Below are 27398 nucleotides of genomic sequence, written 5' to 3'. Positions count from 1 at the left end.
CTGTAAAATATGTCTAAATCAATGCCTCGTTCATCCCAGTTTAATGAAAAGATGCTCATTTATAATTAGCAACATTCATTTGCATATTAAAATGTGCACCCCACCCATCTTTACAGGGCAAATTTATTATGAAGATTAACACACATTTGAAATATGTGAAATCAGAACTATTAACTTCTTCCTTAATTTATCACCTACCTTTGGTTCTGATAAAATGATTTTAAAAACCATTTGCCTGAATGTGGCAACATCCTTAACCTTCTTGGGCATTTATGTATTTTACTCCAATAAGCCATCAACATGTATTTACTCAAGTTTGCTCTGCACCATATCCTGGTATTGAGAGTCTGAAGGAGGAATCAAAAGTTCAAGGTAAGGTTCTCTGCTACTAGGAGATTAAAATGTTAAGAGAACGGAAAAAATATATGATGTTATATGTGAAATACTAGATAACAAAGAAGCTCAAAACAGCAAGCAAGATGCTAGCTCTAGGTTAAAAGTATTCTAAGACCAGAGACCAAACAGATATCATTTATTATTATCTATGCCTTTTTATGTGTGTGTATGCAGGCTTGCAGTGCTGGGCATCAAACCCAGTGCCTCCTGCATGATAGGCGAGTGTTGTACCACTGAACTACAACCCCAGAGCCATCTATGGCATAGATGAGCCTATACACACTGGTTGGATGGGGCATCTTCTCTATTTGCCTTACACAGGTTCATGTTTTAATTCTTTTTATATTTAATTAACTCCATTAGATTGCAAATTTCTTGAGAAAAAGGAATCTCTTGTTCAATTTCTCCTCATCTTTAACCACAGTAGGAACTTGCTCACTGAAATACTTCAAATGAACTGGGCATGGTGGCAAATGCCTATAATCCCAACTACCTGAGGGGTCAAGACCAGAGGATGACAAGTTCAAGGCCAGCCTGGGAAACTCAGTGAGACCCTGTATCAAAAATAAAGTTAAAAGGGCTGGGGATATAGCTCAGTATTAGAGCACTTGCCTAGTACACAGGAAGTCCTGTGTTCAATCCCTACTACTGCAAAAAAAAAATTGAAATAGTTCAAATAAAATTGCTCAATAGAGTTAAATTAATCAATGTTGGTTGCAGCAGTCTAAGAAGTCTGATTAGATATAAGGGTTGGAATTTTATAAGAATCCTGAAGTATGGAAGGATTTTGAAAAATGAAGAGAAGGCAAGGTCATATTTTTTGTTAGTAGAAAGAAGCAAAGCAAAGGTTTGGACCTGGTAATCTCAACCCATCAGTGGCACTGTGAGCACAGACACCCAGATAGTGTGTGTCAAAATATTTTCCTCTGGACCAATGCATGAAATAACCTCAGTCTTGAGTCCTATGTTTATTCAGGACAATGACTCTGCATGATTTTTTTCCTTTGGTTATCATGGATTATTTTTTTAGAAGACCAGTGTTGACACTGAGAGTGTGCTGAGTTGACAAAACATCCAGAAAAACATCAGTGTAAAATTAGCATACTTTTAGGCAACAATCACCTATATACAATAATATGTTTCTTCCTCTTAAACAGACAATTATGTCTTGCCACACATTCTTTCTTTCTTCAACTGCAAGTTTAAACTATCTTTAGAAGTTTTCCTTGGGGCACCATCTTTGAGGAGTACAGTGTTGCTCTATATAAAACACTTTCTTGGTTAAAACAAGGATGAGATGCAATAGATACTTCATGAAGACCTCCCCACTTATAACAACTCCAATATTTTCAAGGAAAGCTTCCATTCTCCAAGAAATCTTACCTAGATATTTAAGGATGGCAAAAACATTCTCCATTTAGTAACAGATAGGTGTTATTGAGATTGGGATGGTATAAAATAATGACAAACACATCATATTGAGTACCACCCTTAATGATTATGTGATTTGCATTATCTTGCTATGCAAAGAGATTTCATGGTTGACATAGAAATGTTTAGATTTAAGATATATGCAGGAAAATATTTTGCTGTTTCTCAGGCAGAAAACAGTGGTATAATTGAAATCTAATGTTAGGCACATTCGCTAGATGAGAGCAGACCCTTGTTTCGAATCTTTATCAAACCAAATGACCTTTTCTCCTGAATCTCTCACCATGTTCAATCACTACAGCATCTCTGAGCAAGACTAAGCCAACAGAATGATTCCAAATGTAACAGATCAGAGAAAGCTCTGTGAAGTGGGACAAATTCAGTATTTTACTGAAGAATTTAATCCCTGAAAAGGAATGTCCTTGTCTCTTCCAATTTAACAATAATTAGAAAGGCATTTTTAGGAGTATACTACTTAAAATATGAATATTTGACCCTATAAAAGATAGAGATGCAGTCAGAGATTTATGTGCAGGATGTTCAGCTCAGTATTATTTAGAATAGTAAAATTTACAAGAAAACAAATGTCCAATAATACAGGTTAAATTAATTAAGGTTCAGCCATATGATGGAATTCTACATAGCCGTTAAAATCTTTTATAGCAATATTAACTGATATAAGAAAATTCTCATGACTTTAATGGGAAAAAAATGGTTACCAAACAGAATGTTTGTTATGATCCTCTTTTAGAAAAAGAAGAGTATAAACATTGTATATACATGGTTAATGTCAAAGACTGTCAGGACCACACCAATAGTTGACCATACTGGGTTTATTTTTCATTGCCTTGAGGGAGAATACCCATCATGGAGAATTAAGGGGCATTTTAACAAGAAATGGTTGGAAAGAATATAGGTTTGTATTAAGTGGTTTGGGGAAAGGTTTAAGTTGGTGGGCCTTGTTCTGGATCGAATGCCATCAGCAAAGAGAGAGAATTTTATGATTTGGGGGTTTTAGTAAATCTTTATCTAGAAGGAGAAAAGACCAGAACAAGACTAAAGATGTAACTTTAAAAAAAAAAAAAAAAAAAAAAACAAAGACCAAATTAGTCACTTACATTAGCCAGGATAAGTACCTGCTGGGCCATTTTTGTGGTTTGGACAAGATTCATGTTTTCTCTGGGTTCAGACATGATTATGAAGTACTCCTCATTTGCCTTAATCCATCACAGTTATGGAATGCCCTTATCTGACATTAATCTTTTGGGAAATGGTTTATGGTCAACAAGAGAATGCCAAAGTTTAGTTTGTGAGTGCTAACCCAAAGCCCAGCTGATTAAACCAGATCATGTCCTGGATGTTAGGGACTGGCTTTCTTTTCACACACACATATAAAAAGAAGACTAGAATTATAATGAACAGCATTTATTAGATGTTCATAATATTCTAGGTGCTGTTTTAAGTGCTTTACATCTTCTATTCTATTTAAATCATCACAACTCTGACGGGTAGATGCTATTGTTATTTCCATTTTCCAGAAAAGAAAACAGTGGTATAAAGGGATGAATCTACTCACCTGATGCCTCACACATATAGTAAAGCAAAGATTCAACTCAGTGGCTATAGAAACAATAGCTATATTATACTGTTTATGTGCACAAGTAATTATTAACAGAAGTTACCCTTGAAAGGTGGTAGGTACACTGGGATTCAGCTGTTTTTGTTTTCTTCTTGTTATTTTCTAAATTATCTTACATTAATATTAATTAATTTTTAATCAGAAAAAGTAATAATTTATTAATGAACTGATGAAAGCTCTTTTCCTGATGTCATTGTCCCAAATTCAAACCCAAGTCTTTGGTGGTGGCAGTACTCCCTCCCCTGAAAGTATGAATCAAAGGAGAAGAAAAATAGTAAGTAGACAACTTTTCTCTCCCTCTCTCATTCTCATTCTTTTCCCCTCCCTCCCCTCTCCTCTCTCCAATTTAGACAAAACTAACTGCATTGCCGGCAATAAAAGATAAAAGGTGGCAAAAGATCCATTCTCAAGAGATTCTTCCTGAATCAAAACAGGCAAGGTGGAAGTTCCCCCCAAATATACATAATGACAGTTAGGAATGGAATTGGAAGGAGTAGAAGACAAAGTCTTGGTCTCAAAGGAAAGGCCCTTTATGTGTGGGAGAACAACACTCCCACCCCTGCCAGCTGAGCAATGCTGAATTTCTTCTGCACTAAAATGCAGCCCAGGCACTGAGAGAGGACACTCCTGCTCTTCAGCCTGCATAAGGGTTGACATTAAAAAGCCAGAAATTCTAGGGATGAGGTAGAACCAAGGCTGGGAGGGAATCACTTGGAAGGAAAAAGACTTCGGAATGAAAAAAGCTTCGCCAAAATGTTAAAGATTCCCAAGTAGACCTATGAGTTGCTCTCCTTTCTCTTACTTTTGTCCCTGCGCTGGGATTAGTGCACATGAAACAACCCGTTCATTCTATGCGCAGAGACCGATTTTAGGCCTCTTGATAGGTGCCCACCCACTAGCTGCCATTGGCAGTCGAAAAGAGCTAGGCTCACATTATTTCCCACTGCTACCCCTAGCTCCAGCCCTTACATCTTTTCATCTGCCCAGGCTGGGAGCCACTGGGCATCCACCCTACCATTTAGCACCTCTGCTACTCAATGCTGGGTAGTTTCCCAAAGCGCGTGCCCTAACAGTCACTTGCGCTCGCCTCACCGCTTGCAGGGGCACAAGTCAATGAGGCTTTTCCCTCCGCGATCATCGTGAATCAGCAAAGCGCTGCAGAGCAGCCGCGTCTCAGGAAGCAGAAATTAAGATGCTGGGGGAAGGGTATAAATGGAGTGTGGCAGGGGAATTTCTAACCCCTTTCAGTATGTCCCTCCTGAGGATGGCAATACGGGGCGGAGCAGGGAACTGTTGGCTGGAAGCTGCTGGACTTTGGCGTCCTGGGGAGCATTCAAAATCAGAGAGCCGGGTGCGGAAGAGCAGAGAAAGTGGATGAGAGTAGGGTGGAAGGGCCAAGGTAGCGCAGGCCGGGTAGGGAGAGAGTGCCCCCGGAGTGGGCAGCGCAGCAGTTGCAGGTGCTGCTGAGGGAATGTAGGGAACAGGGTTTGGTATGGTGGAAGGGAGAAGAGGATCAAAAAGGGAGGATTTCCCAGCCTGCGACTTCCTGTTTCCAACGTGCAAGTTCCCAAGTTCAGTTTGAGAAGTGCAGGGCTGCTTGGCGTTGGGGAGTCTGGGATGCAAGCCTTACAGAAATGCCTCTCTGAGTCGCGTTCCCCCACGGTGTCTGTCAGGCTCGCGCTCGCTCGCGCTCTTTCTCTTTCTCTCTCTCTCTCTCTATCCACCCCCCGCTTCCTTCTTTCCTTTTCCTCCTTCCGTCCCTATCCCCTCTTCCTACAGCTTTGATTAATATGCAAGTCCATGCTCAGTAGTGCGGGCCACACTCCAGGGGCCGCGCCTCCTGCCGCTGCCACCTCCCGCTCGACCCTTGGCATTGGGAGACCAAACAGAAGCAACCAGAGGCGTGGGATGAGAAGGCTGAGAGCTTGGAGCGCAGAGCCTGAAGACCCCTCCTTGAGTCCTTGTCCCTACCCCACCCCCAATCGGATAGGGCGCCTCAATGACCCAGTCTCGGGGATCTGGCTCTGTCTGCTTTGCAGTGGATCGACCCAGGGGTTTGAAGCGCGCAAAGAAATGCGCTAAATTGTACCTGTGCGTGGCCGTTCCCGCCGCCGCAGGTCTATCTCGGGCTGAAGCCGGCGCCCGCCTTCTTGGGGAATTCTCCCGAGGGGGAGTGCGAGGGGAACCACAGTGGCTGCCTGCCGGCTCACTGCTGGTGCGCACACGCACACGCCCAACTTTGCCAAGCCGTCCGCGCCCCCCGGGCTCCCCCGCGCCCCCTGCGGCTCGACACTCTCGGAGACCTGTATCTCTCCAGGTCTGACATGAGGCTTCCCTCCACACACGCACACCCTCCGGTGTGGAGGAGGAGAGGGCGGGGTGAGGCAGAAAAGGGGCTCATTGCTACACACTCCCTGACCAGACCAGCATTTCTCAAACACTCTATACCCGCAGGGGCGCCCGCGCCAGCCCCGCCACTCCAGGTCCCCCAGACCTGCCAGTGACGACAGAGAGAGGAGGAGGAGGAGGAGGAGGAGGAGAAGGAGGAGGAGGAGGAGGAGGCAGGGCGGAGAGCCCAGAGCCGAGGAACCCTGGCGACAGACGGTTCAACCGACCGACTGTCATTCAGCACTTTTATTACTGGGAAACTGGGTGGGAAGGTGTGGTGGAGGGGGGTTGGGGGGCGCTTGCAAGCAGAACTGCCCACTCTGGAGCGACCCTAAATTAGGGCGCAGGAGAAAGATTCTTCACGGACACATGTGGGCATTTGGAGTGGACGTGCTCCAGATGCACACCCGGACCCTCTGGTCCCGCCTAAGCTGCAGTGTTGGGGTTTCTTGCTTGGCTCTTACTTGAGAGGAGGCGTGATTTCCACGCTTGAGCGTCTTTGCTCCCCACCCCCTCTCAACACCAGCCAGTGCACGCCACCACCTGAGCCAGGCGAGAGCCAGGGCGCACGCAGTCTTCAGCTTGCTCCCTTCTGCCTCCGGGGAGACTTGGCTCCAAGCGGGTCTGCCCGACGCACCACCCCACCCCCGTCCCCCGCAAAGGGAGAACTCTTTACTTTTTGTTTGGAAAATCCGGGCCATTTCTTTATTTATCTCCGGGTCTCCCTGGAGGAGGGCAAGGGAGGGGAGGGTAAGCGTGGCGGGCCGGGCCGGGGGAGGGGAGCTCCGGGAGGGGAGGGGACTGGGTGTAGCCTGGAATTCTCTGTCCTCGTGTTCCTAGGCTGGCGCGCAGAGTCTCCTGGCGATAGCGCCGCCGCCGCTCCCCGCGCCACCCCGTCGTTGGCTTCGGGGGTCGGGTGAGTGGGGTCATGACGCGCCGCTGGGGCTACCCTGTGCCCCGCCCGCGCTGAAAAGAGACGCGGTTGCGCCGCCCGGAGCCCCCCGGGCGGGAAGGCGGCGGGGGCTGGGGAGGGCGCACAGGATAGGGCGGGGTGGGGGCGGCTCGGAGGCCTCCAGGCTGGGGGGCTCTCCGGGCGGGCGCGGCCGCGGGCAGGAGGGCGTGTCTCCAGCCCGAGGGGACCCTCCAGAGGCGCGGCGCGGGACTCCCCGATGGTGGTGCCGCGGCTCCAGGAGAGCTCAGGGTCTTGCCTCCGCCGCCGCCGCCGCCGTCGCCGCCGCCGAGGGCGCCACCACCACCGCCGCCGCCGCCGCCGCCGCCGCCCGAGCCCGCGCCGAGCGTGCGCCTCGCCCTCCTCCCGCGCCCGCTCTGCTCTAGGATGCTGCGGCAGGTTCTGCACAGGGGCTTGAGGACGTGTTTCTCCCGGCTCGGCCACTTCATTGCCAGTCACCCGGTCTTCTTCGCCTCGGCGCCGGTGCTCATCTCCATCCTGCTCGGCGCCAGCTTCAGCCGCTACCAGGTCGAAGAAAGCGTGGAGCACCTGCTGGCGCCCCAACACAGCCTAGCCAAGATCGAGCGCAACCTCGTCAACAGCCTCTTCCCGGTCAACCGCTCCAAGCACCGGCTCTACTCGGACCTGCAGACCCCTGGGCGCTACGGCCGGGTCATCGTCACCTCCTTCCAGAAAGCGAACATGCTGGACCAGCATCACACCGACCTGATCTTAAAGGTGAGAGGGGGACTGGTGCAGGCAGCCTCCACTGGCGCCACTGGCGCGGCAAGGCTGGCTCTGCGCGGGGTCCCAGCTGAGAGCGCCGCCTCTCCTATCCCAGGTGGTTGGTGCAGGGGCTCCCCTGCACTGCGTGCCCCAGGGCGGCCTCTTGGAGCCTACCAGCGTACCCGATAGGTAGCGTCTAGGTCCGGGCCCGGCCCTACCCGCACTGCCTCAGCGGCCACCCCACAGCTGCTGCAACAGTTGGGGCGGCGGCGGCAGCCAAGGTGCTGTGGTCGGTGCGCTTGTTTTGGTCGCAGCGGGCTTGGGGGGCAGGGAGGCTTTGGGGTAACTGGGCCAAGGAACAGCTGAACGAAAGAGAAGACATTCAAAAAAGTCTTCCTACTTGACAACAAAATAGTCTGTTTAATGGCGGGGAGTGGGATGGGATTTAGAGACACCTCTCCCCTATCCTCAGTTTCTTTCTTTCTTTTTTCTTTTTTCTCCTTCCCTCTAGTCCCTGAAGTGTTTTGGGAAAGGCTGCTGGAGGGGGATTGGGAGGGGCAGAGAAATTTGAAGCGGGATGGTGAGAAAATGCCTCCCACCCAGAAAAAAAGTGCGGTCCGTGGTGAGGACGGGAGCTGCCCTGCTGCCCTCTCCTCCTGGAGCAAGGTAGCCATATCTGTATTTGAGGGTAGGAAATTATATTTGTAATTCGCAGTTATTTCGTTTTTCACAATAGCTCCTCTCCTCTGAAATGCAAAAACTTCCTTGGGAAAAGAGAGAAACAATGATCCACTTGTATTTGGGTGCATTTGAGCGTCAGGTCGGAGTGAGGGGCACAGCTAGAAGGCTGAGGGTAGAAGCCAGGTTATGTGGCTCTGAAAAGAACTCAGGAAACTGAGCAGCTGATTAGAGGGTGACACAGAAATCCCTTGTGCCTTCAGCCTGAGGTGGGAATCTAATGTGAAAAGTAAGGTTAATAGTGGTAACTTTCAAGAAGTTCCTAAGAAAAACAGAGGAGTAGCACTATACATGGAAAAATAGAAACCTTGAGAGAGAAAAGCCAAAACAGGTGAGAATATTCCATCTGAATCCCTGGGGATTGTGAGGTTTGTTTACTTCAGGTTTTCCTCTGGGGAGGGCAGATAGGAACCAGTCCCAGCTGTGATGGAAGATGCTGCTTTCCTGTGAGTCTGTGGTCCAGATCTGGGACTAGAAGACAGTTAGAATTTTAGTCCACTTATCCCAAGGAGAGACTGCTAGTGAACCTAGGGAACACTATCTTCCTCTTTTCTTCTCCAGGTAACTGTTTATCCCTAAGAGAAAAGCTAATTTTCCTCTATCATTTCCTTCCTCTATTTGTTAACACATTATCAGTCAGCAATTAGTAGAGAGGAGAATCTGGCTGGGGACTCCATGGAATTAGGACCTTCCACATTGAGTGGTTACTGATATTTTTAATGGCACACAAATCATCACACATACTCACTTAATGCAGAACCTTATTAACATTAATCTGAGATGTTTGCTTTTCTCATGATGATACTTTCAACATCAAAGTGGGTTTTTTCAGTACTTCTGTGAACATATTTTGACACACAGATAAATACTGCTCCAAATGCTCTCCCAAGAAATATGTAGTAGATTCATCAGAAGCCTGAGGAAACTGTAATTTAGCCAGTTCTGACAGTTGGAAATGCCCCATTTTTTGATAGATGGTCTACTAAGTGATGTTTCTCTTTGCATTTTTTCCCTGAGGGGATGTTTCTATTGGCTTTTTTCCCCCCTAACAAACCATCACGCCACTGTGACAGGCAGTCACCAGTTACATTCATTCTCAAGGTTAATGAGACATCAACAGGCACATCAAATCTTTTTCAACTGGATTCTTTCTCCCTATTTCATTTTGATCAGTTCAGGACAGAAAGGCTTATTATAAGAGAAGGTTGAAACTAGAGAGAGTGAAGCTGGCTTTGCCTCCATGTATAAAGGGCAACTTTAAAAGACAGTGGTCAAGTCTGTGGACCGTTTTAAGAAATGAGGTGGGTTTTTCATGTTCTAGATGTCTGGCTAAAATCAAAACCAAGGCAATTAGCAATCAGAACCCAATTCTAGCTGATGGCTCTGTGGTCAAATAAGATCATACAGCTTATAAAATGCATACTTATGAACCCTAGGGAACTGCCTTCAAAATATGCATTTTTCTTTCTACATCCAACCCCTATTTTTGGTAGATATAGAGCAAGGGGATAGGAAAATGGACCTTCAGTAGTCATGGTAATGTAAAGTGTGGGAGTAAGCACTTATTTTTTTCTCTTTTCTTTCCATTTGGAGACATGGTGACTTGTCCTTTACAAAAAGTGTTAGGAGTGAAAGAGTCATTGCTACTGCATTACTAGTGTTATTCTGAAACTTTGTTGCTGGCATCAAGGATAGCATCAACAGTTAACACTACACAAAACCCAGCAGTTTCTGTTTTGTGGCATCACATTTGAAATAAAATGAAATGGTCAAAACATAAGCAGGGCTTGGGAGCTTTCTCAGGACTACCAAACTGGAGGAAGTAACTTGTAGGACTGTGTAGGGTATTTCAAGTATAATGTTCTTCTCCTTATAATGTTTTGGGGTGGAATCAAAGGAGATCTTTCTTGGGATATTAGTGCAGCTACTTGATGACTTAAAATAGACTAAGGGGAAGTAATGACAGAAAATGAAAAAAAACAGGTTGACCTTTTAAAAATGTAATTGAGAATATCAGAAAAAAATCTAGTTTTGAAAATTCTAATGATCTGGTTCAAAGGTGTGTTCTCAAATTTGTTCAATGACACAATTATCATACTCTGATTTTGCAATCTAGAATTTGACCTCACACTATGAGGGAGTCACTCTCCCTAGCAATGGTTTCCTCTGAATGGTTCGGAGCAAATATATAATTTTGGGCAAAAGTGGATGGAACCTGATGGTGCCCGTAAGGGCTCAACTATTAATTTCTGAACCATTTTAATTAAGTGTTGATTGTCAAAGTCTTCATTTCACTAGAAAATTTAATTTAGCTCATTATGTTTTTAACAGAAAATCTATAGTTTTCATCTCATAGCAAATTTCAGAGTAGGATCTCAAAAGCTTCATGGATTTTTTTTTCACAATCACCTGAAATGAAGTACAAAAAGATAGCATTCATAATTGATCTTGGCTATAACCAAGACAATATTTGATTTATTCCATAATCATATATAGAGAGTGAAGAATTGGTATAGCTAATTCTTTATGATAATATTATCACCTTTATATTGCTTGATAGGTATATTTAAATGTAATATACTGGGAAAAGTGTCATCATCTCATTTTATAGATGAGAAAAGTGTTCCCTAGTAGTTAACTGACTTATCCATGGAAAAAACACAAGGACAGAACCAGGACAGGGACACAAGCCTATTGCTTTTTTCATGATAATTTTCTGCCTTCCATATGCTAAACTACTTGAATGATTTAAAATGTACATTTTGCTATCCAAGTGAAATATATTTGACCAAAGTCTTATATCCCACCCCACACTGTTGATCTAGCAGTGATCATTGGATGATAAGGACATTTTCTTGGCTGATTTTGTCTAATATCTATGAAATTCTACACATAGAAATTCCAGATGCCACTGTAGTTGTAGCTCAGTGGTAGAGCACTTGCCTAGCACATGTGAGGCACTGGGTTTGATCCTCAGCACCAGATAAAAATAAATAAATAAAGGTATTGTGTCCATCTACAGCAAAACATATTTTAAAAAAAGAAATTCCAGGTGCCCAAAGCAAAGCATTAGATATTTGTAATTAGCTATATACAAGACAGAAAGATAGAATAGTTACTGGAAAAAAAATCACTGGATGATTGAACATAGCTATTTCCTGTAGGAGTGTTTTTCATTGGCAGGGTCCAGGTGGATTCAAGTGTAGTGTATGACAAAGTCCCTGGCACATAGTAACCAGTCAATAATATTTGTTGAATGGACCTTCCCTAGCTTACTAAGACATATATGTGAAGATTAAATAAAATTCTCTAGAAACTTCTTTAAAATATATTTTCAAAGTGACATTTTTATTTTTACAATTTTTTAGGCAGCATCTAGGCTTCTTTTCCCAAGACACCATTTTCCTTAATAATAACCTCTATAGTCATATCAAAACATATTTTGGTTTTAAAACTGGGTAGGAGCATTTCCTTTGTACAATGTCTTCTTCAGAGGAACCTCATAGGATGTTTACTCCCAAACCAAGAGAATCTTATTAAGGAATCTCATTTTGTTCAAATATCAAGTCTGTTTTATTTAACTCCTTTATGTTTAAATACATTAAATAGAATTAAATTGCAAACAAGGTTAATAGAATTTAACCTGGAGTTATTTAATTCAGGCTTTCCAAGTAGGGCAGCATAACTGCTAGCTCAAGGTTCACAAAGACCTGGTAGCTAGATCAAGATCCCAATTTTTCCAAATATTGTCTCAACACTTTCAGTCATTATGGGATTCATCATTTCTTCCTTTACAACCTAAGTTCAGTACCTTAGCAATTTAGGGAGACCCTGTCTCAAAATAAAAAAATACAAAGGGCTGGGAATGGGACTCAGTGGTAAAGAGTCCCTGGGTTCAATTCCCAGTACAAAAAAAAAAAAAAAAAAAACTAAGTTCAGCAAATTCAAACCTAGTTTTGAGCTTAAACGTTTTTACATTTTTAAAAAATTGTTTGAAAAAAAAAGAAGAAGGCTATGCAAGAGGGTCTGTAGGTGACTCACAGAGCCTAAAATATTTTACTATCTGGTTCTTTGCATACAAACTTCTTATGCCGTTTTCCAAAATTTCATTGCTGGAACCATTTCAGGATTTTAGTACTAATAAATTAACCTGGAAGGCAGTAGTTCTCAGCTGGGGTGGGGTCACTTTGCAATGCCTGAAGACGATTTTTGGTTGTCACAATGGTGGTGATAGGCAGACTGTACTACTGGCATCTAGTGGGAAGAGGTTAGAGATGCTGCTGAATATGCTATAGTGCACAGCACAGCCCCCAGAACAAAGAATGATCTGGTCCCAAATATCAGTAGTGCCAAGGTGGAAAAATCCTTCTTTTGTGTTTGTTTTTATTAGGATTTTTTCAGTTATGCTGATTATGTAAAATAAAAAAATGCCAAAGAGAAATAACCATCTAAAATCTTATAGAACTTTGGGGACAAATATTACAACCTCTGAGATGATGCTGCCTTGGCCAATTAGGCAGACACCAGATTTTCCAATGTAATCTTCCCCAAGATGCAGTAATCTTGCTCCCTCTGTAACTCTTGTCCCTTATGGTTAAATCCTGCCGGCTATAGAAAAACCCAAGAAACTGAATGCAGTCTAACTACCTGAATGGCAAAGCTGCTGAATTGACACTGGCCTTTAAGACTTGTCAGTTAGCAGAGTGCCCATTATTAGCACACCTAAAGGCTCAATCTGTAGTGGTTGCCCACTTAAGCCAGGATTCTTCTAAGAATTTAGAAGACTCTACTGTGAATGGTGACCTGTCAAGGGGGAAGAAGGCAATACTTTGTTGCCAATCCAGCTGCTTTGCTTTTCTGAGTGTAAAAGGACAAAAGAAGAGCTTGCATCCAAGGAACATGTTATCAAAGAACCTTGGGTTTTGAAGGCACCTTAAAGGTCATCTCTGCAGACATTGATGCAGGAATCTGTTCTTAGTATCTGAGGGTGCTTTGTCTGATGACAGGTGCTATGATGCCTTGGGCAGTCTAGTCTCTTCTGTGAGTTATTCAAGTGGCAGATACTCTTTTTTAAAAAGATTGAGCCCAGACCTGAAAGGGCAGCAATTGTGCATTTTCCCAGCCAGTCAATTGCTTTTTACACTTTATTTTTGCACTTAGGGGAAAATTAAGATGAGATTGAGGTCACTTTTCAGTCTCTTTTCATTTCATAGGAAGTATGTCCAAATAACTTAAGTACATTCTAGTGTTGCCTGACATTTAAGTACTTTTCATTTGTGTGACTAAGTATCTCAAATGCCCACCTCACTTATCTCATTTAGATTTAAGGATCAATCTTTTACTTTCCCCATGCAGGTAAGCATTTGGGACAAACACTGGTTATTCATCTAAACTGCAATTTCAGTATAAAGCCACAACAGGAAGCCCAGTTTTTTTAATGACTCATAGTCTCTCTATAGATGTCATTCTAGAGTTAGGAAAAGATGATTATTTTTTAAGTGGACATAAACTCTAAACCTCTTAGGATTCACCAGACCTACAAATCTCAAAGAACAGTTCAGCATTAACTGGCAACACCTTATGATAAATAAGAAAAGGAGAAGTAAGCTAACAGGATTTATTTGTTTTCTTCCTGAGAGGTTGCAGCATCCCTTGGCACAGGAGCTAGGGCACTGTGAGATGCTGGTGAGCTGATCAACTTTGAATTGTGGGATGTGCCATCTGGTACCTGACTTTGGGGCCCAGTATGAGACCCAAGTGATACTTGAGATAGGCTTAAAGCAGACTTTGAAGTCACCTGCTTGGTAGCACATCACAGCAAGCAGGCCTGTCTGCAGCACCGCCTGTGTCTCTACCACATACCCAGAAGGCCACAGAACTACTGAGGAATCTTGCCAGACTGATTTAATGACCAGCAGGGGAGGTGAGTAATCTCTAACCTTTAAAAGACAGGGGAAAAAAAGGAAATCAACATCAGTTGTTATTTCATATGGGAAGCCTGCATAATATGTCATAACATGTCATGCCTTCAACTTCAGAATTCATTTTTTTAACAAAAGGAGGTGATAAGGGAATAGAGAAGCTATTTATCTTGGTCTCTAAGAAATTCTCTTGAGAATATTGTTTCTAGTATTTTTGAAGAAACCCATTGTTAGGACTTCCACTTTAGGTTTTACTCGTGAGCACCAAGTGCAGTCAAGATGATTTTTTTGAGTGTAAAGCAGTTATCTTGGGAGGTAATATCAGAAAATGCTGATTAAAAAAGTGGGGAACTACAATAGGGAGTGGCAGTTAGTCAAACAGTAAAGAAATATCAAGCAAGTGTCCACTGTGGGCATCTAGGGCTCATTCTCAGTGGAACTCTGGAAAACACTGTAGAACATGTGTCTAAGAAATCCCAACTTGTGGGTGATGAAGCTGGCTATTTCTCAACTCCAGTCTATGTGGCTGCCTGTGATGGCAATAAATTACTGGCATTTCCATATGCTGAATTAGTCCCTATGACCGATTTTTTTTTTTTTCAGATTCAGGAAGAGCACTACAAGTGCTTGCAGTAAGTAACCTTGGCATGTAGAAGTGAGTGTGAATTGAGAGGATATGGGTGGGACCCTAAGAACATCTGTCTTAAGGGTTCAGATCTGGCCAGAGTTATACCTTTAGGAATTTAGGGCCCAGTTCCAAAAGGATATCCATCCTGAACTAGATGTCCATGATCCCATCTCCATGAAGTTTATAAGCATAGCTGTTTAGTTATTTTTGAGAAACAACTGGATGCTGGTAAAAATTATTCCAAACACATCCTAGATGGTGGTTTTAGATGCCAAACCTCCACATTGAGAGTCATGTCCACTCTTTATGAATAAAGAAGTCTGCATGCCCGCATCTCATAGTCCCCATACTCACACACACACTGTTGTTGTTCTCCCTAGAAATGGACCCCCCTCCATTTAAGGTCCAAATCACATGCTTATTACTTAGGAGGCTTTCTCAGATTCATGTCTTCTCTTTCCTAAATCTACCTGGCTTGCACTTGTATCCACATTCTTTAATGCTTAACTGTAGACCAATATATAATTTGCTATACTGTCATGCTATAGTTTCTCTTGATTAAGATCACAAATTCTTCAAGGGTAGGAACAATGTCTGACACTGCCAGATCTCTCCTAGAGCCTAGCATAATGTGGAGTGTGCAGCAGGTGCTTAATAAATTGTTGCTGGTTGATGGCCTAGAGGATGGGAAATGTGTTCTCCTTCCCTATTGATTTTTTGGGTCAAATAAATTTTTTGCCTGGTAGCATGAACACATGATTTCTTCAGATCTATCTTCATTTTTCATCCTTGACACATCTTGGTTTCAAACTTGTTGATAAACATCCATTCTGCTTCCCTGCCAGCATTTACTTTATATGAGGAGAAATTCTTAGAAAACCAAACACCTGACATCCTTCCATACTCTGGTCAAAGTACAGTTTGGGGAGGCATAAACTTGACCTTAGTCCCCACTGAGTAGTTCATTCCCATGTTACAATGTGCACCACTCTGCAGTTCCAACAAGCATGCTGGAAGTCTGCTGTCCACACTACAGAAACATTTATTTGCTTGAAGCAAAATCTCAAAACATTGGGCCACACCCATAACTGAAATGTAAACATGAAACACACTTTAAAAGCAAGGACAAGTGGGGTTGGGGTTGTGGCTTGGTGGTAGAGCACTTGCCTAGCATGTGTGAGGCACTGGGATCAATTCTCAGCACCACATATAAATAGATAAAATAAAGGTCCATTGACAACTAATTTTTTTAAAATCAAGAGCAGGTGGTCTTTCCAGCCATACCAATCAATGTCAAAGTGATCAGCATTCTGATGTTACTTAGCCCTGCTCTTCTTAAGACTGAACCCAGGGTAATAAAAAGTATTGTTCTAAGAGAGGAACTTAAAAAATTGATACTGGTACAAACTTAGCATATCTCTGAGTTTAAATAGAAAAGCTAGAACTATTAATTTTTCTATTTTGAAGGTGAGTGTTCTTTTGCATATTTGGGAAGCTCTCCCACTGTCACTAATACCTTGACTTTGTCAATTTCAACTCTCTGAAGAAAAAACACATCTCTGCTACAGAGCTATCAATATAAGTGCTCAAAATATTTTATGATATTCAAAACCTAAATTTTATGAGATCTGAGTTGTTGGCTTTTGTTTTTATTCTTGTTGTGGTATAATATCTAGGCAAGTGCTCACACTGACAGAAGTCTATCTGATTGCACTTAGACTTTTTAACATGCACACACATCCCTTGGGCATCTTGTTAAAACACCCATTCTGATTCACTGGGTTTGGGGTGGGAACTGCCAGTCTGCATTTGTGACAAGTCCTCAAGAAATGCTGATGCTAATGGTCAGCATACCACACATTCAGTAGCAAGGCTTAAACTTAGCTGTTGTGAATAGAACACTGGATTTGGAATCAAAACAGCAAAGCTCGGGTCTCAGTTTGCCTAAGTATGTGACTTTGGGCAATTTACTTCCTTCCTGAGAAGCAGGTTCCTCATTTGCACTGGGTGTCATGGCATCTCCTTCACCCACTTAGGGTAAGGATACAATGAGATAAAGTATGTGAAGGTACTATGTAACCGTAGCCTTGTGTTATCATTATTACTATTTGCTTTGAAAATAACTGTTATTTCCTCATGTACAGCTCTTTCAAAGTGATTTTTGCCTGTTGAGTAAATACACACATAAGCACTTTTTTCTTTGATCCAACAGGCAATAATGGGTGCTCAATCTACATTATTAATACTTCGATTGGCAATTTGTTGGTCTTTTAATGACTCCATCGAGTCATTACAGGTGATTAGATTCATCCTACAGCTGAGCAAGCAGCCCTTCCTCCTGCAGAAAGTTCTTAGGCAAGCCCTAGCTGTCAGTGGGGCTGGGCACTTTGCATTCCAACTCATCAAGGTAGTTTCTTTGTGCTTAGAAACTCATCTTCATGCTTGAGGGCACCTTGCATACAAAGGAAGTCTTCAGTTCCTGCTCAGGGAAATGCTTTTGGTGTTTAAAGCTCTAGGAGGCTGTGGCCTCAGATATCAAGGTTCTCTTCACCACTCTCCACAGCACAGCATGCCAGAAAAAGGGATTCTCCAGTAATTTAGGCGGGAAAGTTGATAATTCTTCTCTTTCACTTAATTTACATGACTACAGTGTTTCCCTGGGAAATCTTGCCCACATAAGTAGATCTGCAAGCACTTCAAAGGGAAGAGTGTTGTCAGAATTGCCAGAGATCAGGAGAACCAGAAAAAGTGATAATTGTAAAGCCCTTTGAAACTGAAATGTTGTAAAATTTTGCTGACTGAGGATTCTGATCATTTAGGACAGTGTGCATCCCCACTCAATACTTTTCAAATTTTCTTTTTATAGGGTTCTAAAAAAGTCAATAATTAGGCTCAAAATTGAATCCACCAAAGAAGATTCCTCTGTCTACCTAGTTCTCTAAGCCTAATCTCTTCAAACAAAACTAGCCTTAGTGTGAAGATCAGTATTGCTTCTCAAGTTTGACTGCACTTCTGAATTCCCTGGGATTTCTATCAAAATGTAGATTCTGATACAGTTGATCTGGGGCAGCAGGCCTGAGATTCTGCACTTCTAACAAGCTCCCAGAGATGCTGATGCTGCCTGTCTCCAAACCATGCTTTAAGTAGAGCAGTGGTTTAGTGGACCTGAAGAACTTTTCTGAACCTTTGTGTATCCTGACTAAATAAATACTCAGTGCTATTTAATTGCCTTCATTAACTAAAGCAGTGATCCTCTAACTTGAGTGGATAGTCCCTGAACGCCCTATCTAAACATACACTATGGGCTCCACCTCCACAGTTTCTGAGGCAGTAGGTCTGGGATGGATCCTGATAATATGCTTTTCTACCAGTTTCCCAAGGTGATGCTGTTCCTCCTGGTTGGTACGGGGACCACACTTTGAGAGCACTACTGTAAAGCATCCTAGTAATTAGCTGCCAGGACTAATTCCAAAAATGCAGTCTTTCCCTGTAGAAGCTGGCCAACAGATACAAGCAGGATGCAAAAGTTATTTGTTCAGTAGTTAATTCTGAATGGTGCTATAATAGCTAGTGTATAAAGGGTACTACATAAATCTGAATATTTGAAGTTTACAGTGTAAAGCAGGTATGTTGCACAGAGGGATCTGCTCCATTGCCTATCACAAGGAGCTGGAGTTCAGGTGAAAGGGACTAAGTAGAGGAAAGGATATGCTGAGATGGAAGTAAAGAAATTGCATCCCCCACTTACACACACATAGTGGATGTCACTACCATCCCCACATACATGATTGCCAAAACTTCCTTTCTTCCAAATATTTCCCACACAAAGTCACCTGCCATTTGCCTTTGCAGAAACTTCCTTTAAAGCAAACCAGGAGGCACAAATCAGAACTATTTGCTGTTTTTCTGAGACAGTGCCCCAGCTCTGCAGTTGTGTTAGAGAAAAAAAATTACTCATAGCACCTGTTAAAGAATGATGAGGCACAATTTGTAGGGAGAAATGAGGAACTTTGTCAGAAACCCAGAGTAATCAGATGTGGAGAGTGGAGGATTCTAGCTAAATGGACTTAACTGCATTCTTGATAAAATTGAATGATGCAAAACAGACCAGGAAATCCAAAAGCCAAGACCTAAGTTGGAAGAGAGTCAGGAGTCTGACTGGAGTTGGATTAAAGACAGAGCCTTTGTCAGTTGTCAGAGGTGAGGTGTCCACAAGGAGGGCCCTGGTAGCTAATGTTCAGTCTAAACAACTGATGATGTAAGTACTATTGGAGATGAAGAATTTCAGTAAGTACTGGTTTGGACCTAATAGAGGCAGCGTTTCTTCAGAACCACAAAGTTCTCTGTTTTAAGGCTATGAACTATAGAAGTGTTCTTGATCAATTCACTTAACCTCTATGGGAGCCTCAGTTTTCTTGCCTATAAAATGAGATGAGCAGTATACCATTATGAAATCCACCTAGTCTTCTCCATAACAAAGACCTGTTCTCCAGGGCAATGGACCTACCAAAGCACAATTCTGAAATTTTATCTTGAGTTCTTCCCTAGGGCAGCCCCTTGAATCCTCCTGTCCTAGGGGGGTGTTGACAGCAGGTCAGGGATTCAAGGAATATTTAAAGCATTGCAGCAAGGAAAGAGAGTAGAGAACAGGGGAAAAATTGTATACCAGTGGAGAAATACTTTTTAAGGTCATATCCCCATGGCACGTCCCACTAAAAGACTAAGATTTATTTGGAAGATTATATAGAATTTATTTCTCTTCTTATACTTTACCACCATATCAATAGGGCTTTTAGAGCAACAAGATGCTGATTCTCTAAGGAGGAACATATAAGGAAGCCCAGAGTCAACATGAGAGACAAAAACAGGACAATATAGGAATTCGAATCTTCTGGTACCTATAACTACAACAAATATTAACTGTATCCTGATTCATAGATATCATAAGTCCACACTCTAAAAGCCTACTTTTCTCTATTCCTATTCACTGATATAAGTCCAGCTTTGGAAAAAATACTTCTTATTTTATTTTGTACAGGACTGAGGATTGAACCCAGGGCTGCTCTACCCCTGAGCTATATCCCCAGCTCTTTTTTATTTTTATTTTGAGACAGAGTCACTAAGATACCCAAGCTAGCCTCAAACTTGCAATCTTTGCTGAGTAGCTAGAATCACAGGAGCATACCACCACACCCAGCTTAGGAAAATAATTTATAAGGCATGCAAAAAAAGAAAAGTGTATCTATAGTCTGAAAGACAAAGCATCAGAACCAGACTCAGATATGACAAGGATGTTAGAATTATCTAAGAATTTGAAATAACTATGATTAATACATGAAGGGCTTTAGTAGAAAAAGTAGACATCAAGAACAGGTAATGTTCTTGATGCAATGTAAGCACAGAGATGGAAATCCCAGGGTGAATGAAAAGGGAACTTTAGGTTTAAAAAAACATGGTAATATAAATGAGGAATGGTTTTGATGGACTCAACAGAAACGACAGCCAAAGAAAGAATCAGTGAACTTGAATATAAGGCAATATAAACTTCACAAACTGAAACAGTGTTAAAAAAAAGAAGGTAAACAAAATCCAAACAATATCCAAGAATTGCAGGATAGTATCAAAAGGTGTAACAAATAAATAGTTGTAATACCAAAGGAGAGGAGGAATGAAGCAGTACACATATTTTAAGTAATAATGACCAAAACCTTCAAAATTAATGGCATATACCAAACTACTGATCCAGATAGCTCAGAGAACACCAAGAAGTATAAATACTCATAAAAAAACACACAAAGCATATCATATTCAAACTACAGAAAACCAAAGTCAAAAAGAAAATCTTGAAAGACTCTTGGGGGTGGGCAGAACAACTTACATAGAGATTAACAAGGATAAGAATGGTATTAGCCTTGTCAGAAAAAAAAAACAGAAGCAAGAAGAGAACGGGGTGAAATATATGAAGTGTTGAAAAAAACCTACCAAGTTAAAATTCTGTTTCTAGCAATCTTGTGCTTTAAAGTTAAGGAGATATAAAACTTTCTCAGATAAAAACTGAGAGAATTCCAGTAGACCTTCCCTGCAAAAAATGTTTAAAGAAATTGCTCAAGCAGAAGGAAAATTATATAGGTCAGAAACTCAGAACAAAAACTATAGGATAAATAATAAATGAAGATCAACTAAAGTAATTTTCTTTTTCTTAATGAATCTAAAAGGTAACTTCTTTTAAAGCAAGAGTAGTAAGAATGTATTGAGTGATTATAATGTGGATAAGTGAAATGAATGGCAGTCATTTCACAAGGGAAGTGAGGGAGAAATTAGGACTTCTGTTACAACTACATTACATGTGAAGCATATAGTATTATTTGAAGATGAAATTCGATTAGGTATAAGTGTGTTTTAAGTGCTAGGGCAACCACTAATTATTTTAAAAAGCAGTATAACTGATAAACTAAATGAGGAGATAAAATGCACAATTAAAACCATAGAAAGCAGAAGAGGGGGGTCAAATGTAACACAGAACAATTATAGTCACAGTAGATATTAATCCAATTATATCAATAATTTTTTTTAAATGTGGATTACATAAATATACCAAATAAAAGACAATGACTATCAGAGTGAATTATGAAAACAAGACCCAACCCTATGTTTTCTTCAGGAAACCCACTTTATAAACATGAAAACTCACACAGGGGGGCTGGGGAGATAGCTCAGTCAGTAGAGTGCTTGCCTTGTAAGCACAAGGCCCTGGGTTCGATTCCCCAGCACCCCCCCCCCAAAAAAAAGACTCACACAGGTTAAAAGTAAAAGGGCCAGGCATGTTGGCACATGCCTATAATCCCAGTGGCTTGAGAGGTGAAGGCAGGAGGATTGTAAATTCAAAGCCAGTCTCAGCAACTTAGCAAGGGCCTAAGCAACTCAGTAAAACCCTGTCTCTAAATAAAATATTAAAAAGGGCTGGGGACGTGGCTCAGTGGTTAAGTGCCCCTGGGTTCAATTCCCAGTATAAAAAAAAGTAAAAGGAGCAGAATAATATACCATGTCAATGCTAATCAAAAGAAAGCTTAAGTAGCTATATTAATTTCAGACAAAAGTAACTTCAAAACTAGGGAAATCATCAGGAATAAAGGCTTTACAAATGATAAAAGAATCACTTCTCTAAGAAGATACAACAATCCTAAACATATGCACCTAACAACAGAGCATCAAAATACACAAGGCAAAAAATGACAGAAAGGAAAGAAAAAATATATAAATCCATCATTATAATCCAATATGCCTATCAGCAATTGATAGAATAAGCAGGCAGAAAATAAAGTATACAGATGACCTGGGCAAGTAAAGGTCAAGGTGTCTACTATGGGAGACGACATGATCAAACTTTTATAAGGATAGCACTTATAGAAGATAAAAGATTAAATTGAAGAAACAAGGCATTGGAGATGAGGAGACCCCTCCTCCACCCAGGGAGCTGTTGTAAGCCTGTAAACAAGAGGCATGAAATAGGGTAGCTATAGATAGAGAATGAAAATTAGACCACTGTTTTCCAAAACATGTTCTAGGAAAAGTTTCCCTTGGTGCTACCAAAAAAACGTGCATTGGAGTAACTTTGGCAAACAGTGCATTTATATCCCTATTACATATTAGCATACTAAAGACTGTAGAAACTTTCTTTGTAAAGAAACCTACTTAACTCTCTCCTGTTTATCATTTCTCAAAATTATTTGATATGGACTTTTTTTTTTACTTTCTTGATACCCCTATTAACATTTCTGAGAACTTAAGAACTTCAGAATATACATTAAAAATACTAGCCCCAAAATAGGAAGATGGAATTAATAGGATTACCAGATCTGAGAGTAAACTAAGGGAAAAGGGTGATTTTGGCTTAGAAGTTTCCCACCTGGGTGAGTAGAAAGAGAGTGATGCTGTTAACCATAACAGGAAACAGGTGGAAGAACAAATTTGGAGGAAAAGATTCAGCTGTTGGATATATACCAATTGAAATACTGCCATAGCTTGTATTTGCAAATCTTTAGGAGGCAGATGGAAATTCAGATCTGGAGTTTGGAAGAGAGATGAGGTATTGATGGGAACTGGAGATTGGTCAGCATAAAGGTGAAAAGTCAAACTGTGAAGTGGAATTTATTGCCCATGAAAAATTTATTCAAATGTGATAAGCTCAGAAGTGCCAGAGATGGAATCTTGAGTAAAACCAAATAGGTAAACGTATAAGAATCAGAAGGTCACAGAGAAAGCTAATGGAAAGACAGGAGGAGAGGAAAGAGTTGAGTCATGAAATTCATCACAGGAGAGAGGAAGGTTTCCAATCAAACCACAGATATTTACTGAATACCTTTGTTTGTTAAGTACATGATAGATTTCTAGACTGTATCCCAGAACTCAACCAAAACTCAACAGTGACTTCTAAGAAGATAAATCCAATAGCTACTTTTCAGTGTTCATCTTCTTAAACTTTCAGCAGATACACACAGTTATTAATATAAAATTAAAGGAGTACATATAAATATTTGGGATGGTTAAGCATGGTAAGATTTCCATGGTATTCCAGTAAACTCCATTAAGGCCTGAGCATAGTTCTCTACACTGCTATACCCCAAAAAACTGCTATGTCTTCCAAAGATCACACAGCCTTAAAATTTTATCATGTATCTCAGTGGTTCTCAAGAAGGGCTACATGTTAGAATCACCAGAGGAATTTAAATATATCATGCCAAACCTCACACTCATTGATTCTTATCCCACTGGCCTAAAACCAGAGTAACCTACTCCAAATATGATCCATATACTGGCAGCATCAGCAGCATCTGTATCCCTGGGACACTGTTAGAACTGAAGACTCTCAGGCTCCATTCAGACCTACTAAAATTAGAATCTACTTTGTAACAAGACCCCCAGTTGATTTGTGTACACACAAAAGTCTGAGAAATGCTGAATGTAAGCATGGTGTAGAGTGGAGTCCAACCATGGGCACTATTTTGAAATTCTTGTAGAAGATTCTAATGCACAGAGTTCAGACCCACTCCTGGATAGAGGAGATAATTTTAGAACTTCATTAAGCTGATATGATAAAATTTCATAGCATTCTATGTGCATTAAAAAAAATACATGTAAACATTGATTAAATCTAAATAAGGTCTATTGTTGATAGTATTTTACTGAAGTCAGTTTCATGATTTTGATGATGTACTACGGTTATGCAAGATGTTATCATTATGAGAAGACAGGTGAGAGATACATAGGAACTCTGAACTATATTTGCAACTTATTTTCAAATTAAAATAGAGCATTTTAAGCCAAGAAAGAGTCTGCCTAAAATGAGGAGCAGCTGTTCTCCATCATCTTCTAAAATATAAACAGGCTCCATCATTTATTGGAGGTGGGGGGAGCATTGGAGAATTTAAAGCAGAGGGAAGACAGCTTTGGATCTGTATTGTAGAAAAATAACTGGTGGCAGTATGGAGAGTAGACTTAAAGTAAAAGTGTTGATTTATGAAGCTGTTTCTGTCATCCATATGGGTTATGAAGGGTAAAACCAAATCAGCAACATGGAAATAGAGTAGAATAGGATGTATTTGAGATTCAGGAGACAAAATGGATAAGATTTGAGGAAGGATGCAAAGCATGAACCCTTGCCATGATTTAATGGTATGAGGGTGGGTCCAAGCATCAGAGTTTGAGCAGTTCCACAGTTGGTTCAGATGGGCAGGACTTAGAGGGGATAGATGAGAGGCTCAGATTGTGGAAACCTGAAGTGTAGATTAAGCCTTACCACCCAGAAAAGGAGAGGGGAGAGGCAGCAAAAGTACAGCCAGGAAAAATTAGGGTGGTAGTCCTTCCTCTTACACTTTTTTATGTGGAAAAATATTGTAAAGTTTTGAGTTAAAATATTTAAAGCCATAATCTTTGCAACTTAGTTACCTTCCCATGGCTTATCTAAACAAATATACATTTAAAAGAAAATAAGACAGTTCAGTTCAGTTGTTTGTGCCATCTGACAACCTCAGCTTATTTAAAATGCACACCTTTTTTTCATGTGAAGTATATATACAAAGAAATCTTAAGAAGATTGAATAGCAATGGATTGGAAACAAGGTGAAATTCATGGTTTTTGGTTTTGTTTTTGACTGCTGTTAGCACTTCCCAACTTGTCTCCTAAAGTCCACCCAAATACTGTTCCCTTCCTCCTCCATGAAAGTCTTCTTTGGAGGTGGTTTGTGTTTGCTCCTGTGCAGCTTTTTTTGGAATCCAGCCAAATGCTGCAACAGATACAGAGTGTAGCTGCTCCTGTCCCCACCCACTGGGGCAGCAAAACAGCATGCTCTGCAATCCCCCTCAGCACTCACTGCTGAGAATCCCTGAGGTGTTTTGAGAATATACACCCTGCCCCAGAATCACAAATGGAAAGTATCAGCTCATGGCTGATAGACTGCCATCTACAACATGATTTGCCAAAGCTACTAGTCTCCACCTCATAAAAACAGTCTGAGATTTCCCTACTGAGAGTTGCTTGCTGCCTATTGACTTCTTTTATAAAGTTGTATGCAAAGGACTATGAATATATTGCCACTTCAAAATGGCCTGCTCTTCAGCATTTCAGTTTTCCCCTTATGGACATTTTTGTCCCCTTGTTGCTTAAAAAGAGAAGTTGCAGAGCCTGTTACTGCCATTATAATAATGTGTAAGAACCTCATAATACATAATAAGCACATCACAGATTATGATTATTTTAAGTGATTAAGTAAGAAAACATTAAGGTAGCATTTATAGGGATACTGCTGTGTTCCAGGTTCCTCTGACACAATGTCTGAGCTTTCTATAGTTAAGTTATTTACAAGGTAATAGAGTAACACCTAAGCTCATCCATTTCTTAAATGAACCCAAACTTAGTTCTGAGGTCTGTAGGTTAGTTTATGTTGATTCTAGTAAAGCTCATTCAGCCTGGTGAGAAGAAACACTAAACTGAGAATTTGAAAATCTCTTGATTCCTAATTCTGATGTGCTATTCTTCTATCCTTTCTAGAAATGCATACATTAATATCTTCCTGTGTATTCCCTTGAGAGCTAGACTGGAAAAGCATTGCTATATTCTTTGTTGTTGTTTTTAAATTGCCACAGTATCTTTACTTTTATAGACATAAAAGGACATGTATTCACTTTAACAATTGTCTATTGCCACATGTTCTGTTTCCTCTTTTTTGTTTGCTTTGCTTTGTTTCCTGAGTGAGAACTAGCTAGTACTTTTACTTCATCACTTTTCAGTATTTAAGTAGGCTTCAGGATATGCAAGTGGAAGCTGTTTGATGCATGCTGGTGATGCCAGAGTAATTAGTATATTGGCTTATCAAGAATGTTTGTCTCTATTATTGTGTGTCTATTCTTCCCATGCACTGTGCTGGGAGTGGGGATTAAATAAAGAATAAGACTCAGTTCCTCCCCCTAAAGAGCTGAATGAAAATGCTAGTATAATATGGTAAGTGATGAACTGTATGTGTCCATACACAGGGCACCAGGGAGAACCTAATCTGCATTTCCATGGCAGGCTTCCTGGAAGATGTGATGTCCGCTGAGCCCATCAATCCTCATAAATCCAAACTCCTAGAAGAGAGGGGAGGGGACTATGACTTGGCTGCTCACTATGCATCCCTTCAAAAACAGTCACAGTTTCATATTAGTGCTGATTCATAGCAGCTTCTTCCCCAATAGAGGACAGAGCTCTAAAAAGTGCCATGTAGATTCTTCCTGCCTCACATCAAATAACTCACTGCAGAATATCATATTTATTAAACATTGTCAGCGTACCTCCCACAAGAAGAGAAGTGCTACTTCTCAGAAATAATATAACCTTCACATCATGACAGAGGCAGTTGTTCAATAACAATGACACCACCAGACAGTGAAGAAGAATACGAGATTTCTAGGTATTAAATTAAAACCATCATGTGCTTCATGAATAACAACTCATGGGTAAACATGCCAGCTCCATTTTCTGATAGAGATGGGAAAAGTGTCAGTATACAAAAGAGTACTGACCACCTGTTGTGGGCTTTTCTGCCAGATATTTTATCTATATTGTCTCATTCCAGAATCAGTAGCACTACAAGACAGTAATTCAATTTTGATGATAGGGAAATTGAGGCTTCAGAAGGATAAATTGCTCAAGGTTATCAGGAAGTGACCTAGTAGGATATGAACACAGGTGTGTACAACTCCAATGTCAGGCTGTTTCTAGCATGCTGGGCTGCCTCTGGAACTCTTCCTTCTTTCAGGTTTTCTGGTCAGTCTAATCTTGAACTTAGATATTCTCCTATAAATCAATAAGGAAAAGACAAAACAACCCAGTAACCAAAGAAGAAAAAGAAAAAGGCTTGAGTGGACACTTTGAAAAAGAAAATAGCCACAGGGCTAAGGAACATGCAGAAAGGTGCTTAACTTCAGTCAACATGGAAATGCAAATTAAAACCATAATGAGATATGGTGTACACCACCAGAATGGTAAAATTTAAGAAGGCTGATTATACTAAGTATTGCTGAGGGTATAGGGCAACTGGAATTCTC

The 27398-nt window shown here is 41.2% G+C and overlaps 2 protein-coding genes across 3 annotated transcripts in view; one reads left to right on the top strand and one right to left on the bottom strand.

Annotated features, from left to right (window-relative positions):
- LOC306651154 (uncharacterized protein) overlaps nucleotides 1-6784 on the bottom strand; it is a gene marked incomplete at its 5' end in the record, with an annotated part of 1066319 nt that extends 1059535 nt beyond the window's left edge. Inside the window, 2 exons of the mRNA XM_079123650.1 lie at nucleotides 5556-5960; nucleotides 6625-6784. Coding sequence (XP_078979776.1) covers nucleotides 5556-5960; nucleotides 6625-6784 — 565 coding nt within the window. The remainder of the gene's footprint in view (nucleotides 1-5555; nucleotides 5961-6624) is intronic.
- PTCHD1 (patched domain containing 1) overlaps nucleotides 6165-27398 on the top strand; it is a 62924-nt gene continuing 41690 nt past the window's right edge. Inside the window, exons 1-2 of one of the 2 annotated variants that reach the window (XM_079122848.1) lie at nucleotides 6165-6604; nucleotides 6695-7541. In XM_079122848.1, the coding sequence (XP_078978974.1) occupies nucleotides 7191-7541 (351 nt within the window). In that variant the 5' untranslated portion in view covers nucleotides 6165-6604; nucleotides 6695-7190. Of the gene's footprint in view, nucleotides 6605-6694; nucleotides 7542-27398 lie in introns of those variants that run through there. The other variant, XM_079122849.1, reaches the window with a different exon arrangement.

The sequence above is a fragment of the Sciurus vulgaris genome (genome assembly GCF_902686455.1).
Source record: "Sciurus vulgaris genome assembly, chromosome: X".
NCBI classification, from domain to species: Eukaryota; Metazoa; Chordata; class Mammalia; order Rodentia; family Sciuridae; genus Sciurus; species Sciurus vulgaris.
The sequence above is the reverse complement of the archived record's forward strand: the minus strand, read 5'-3'. Positions and strand labels throughout refer to the sequence as shown.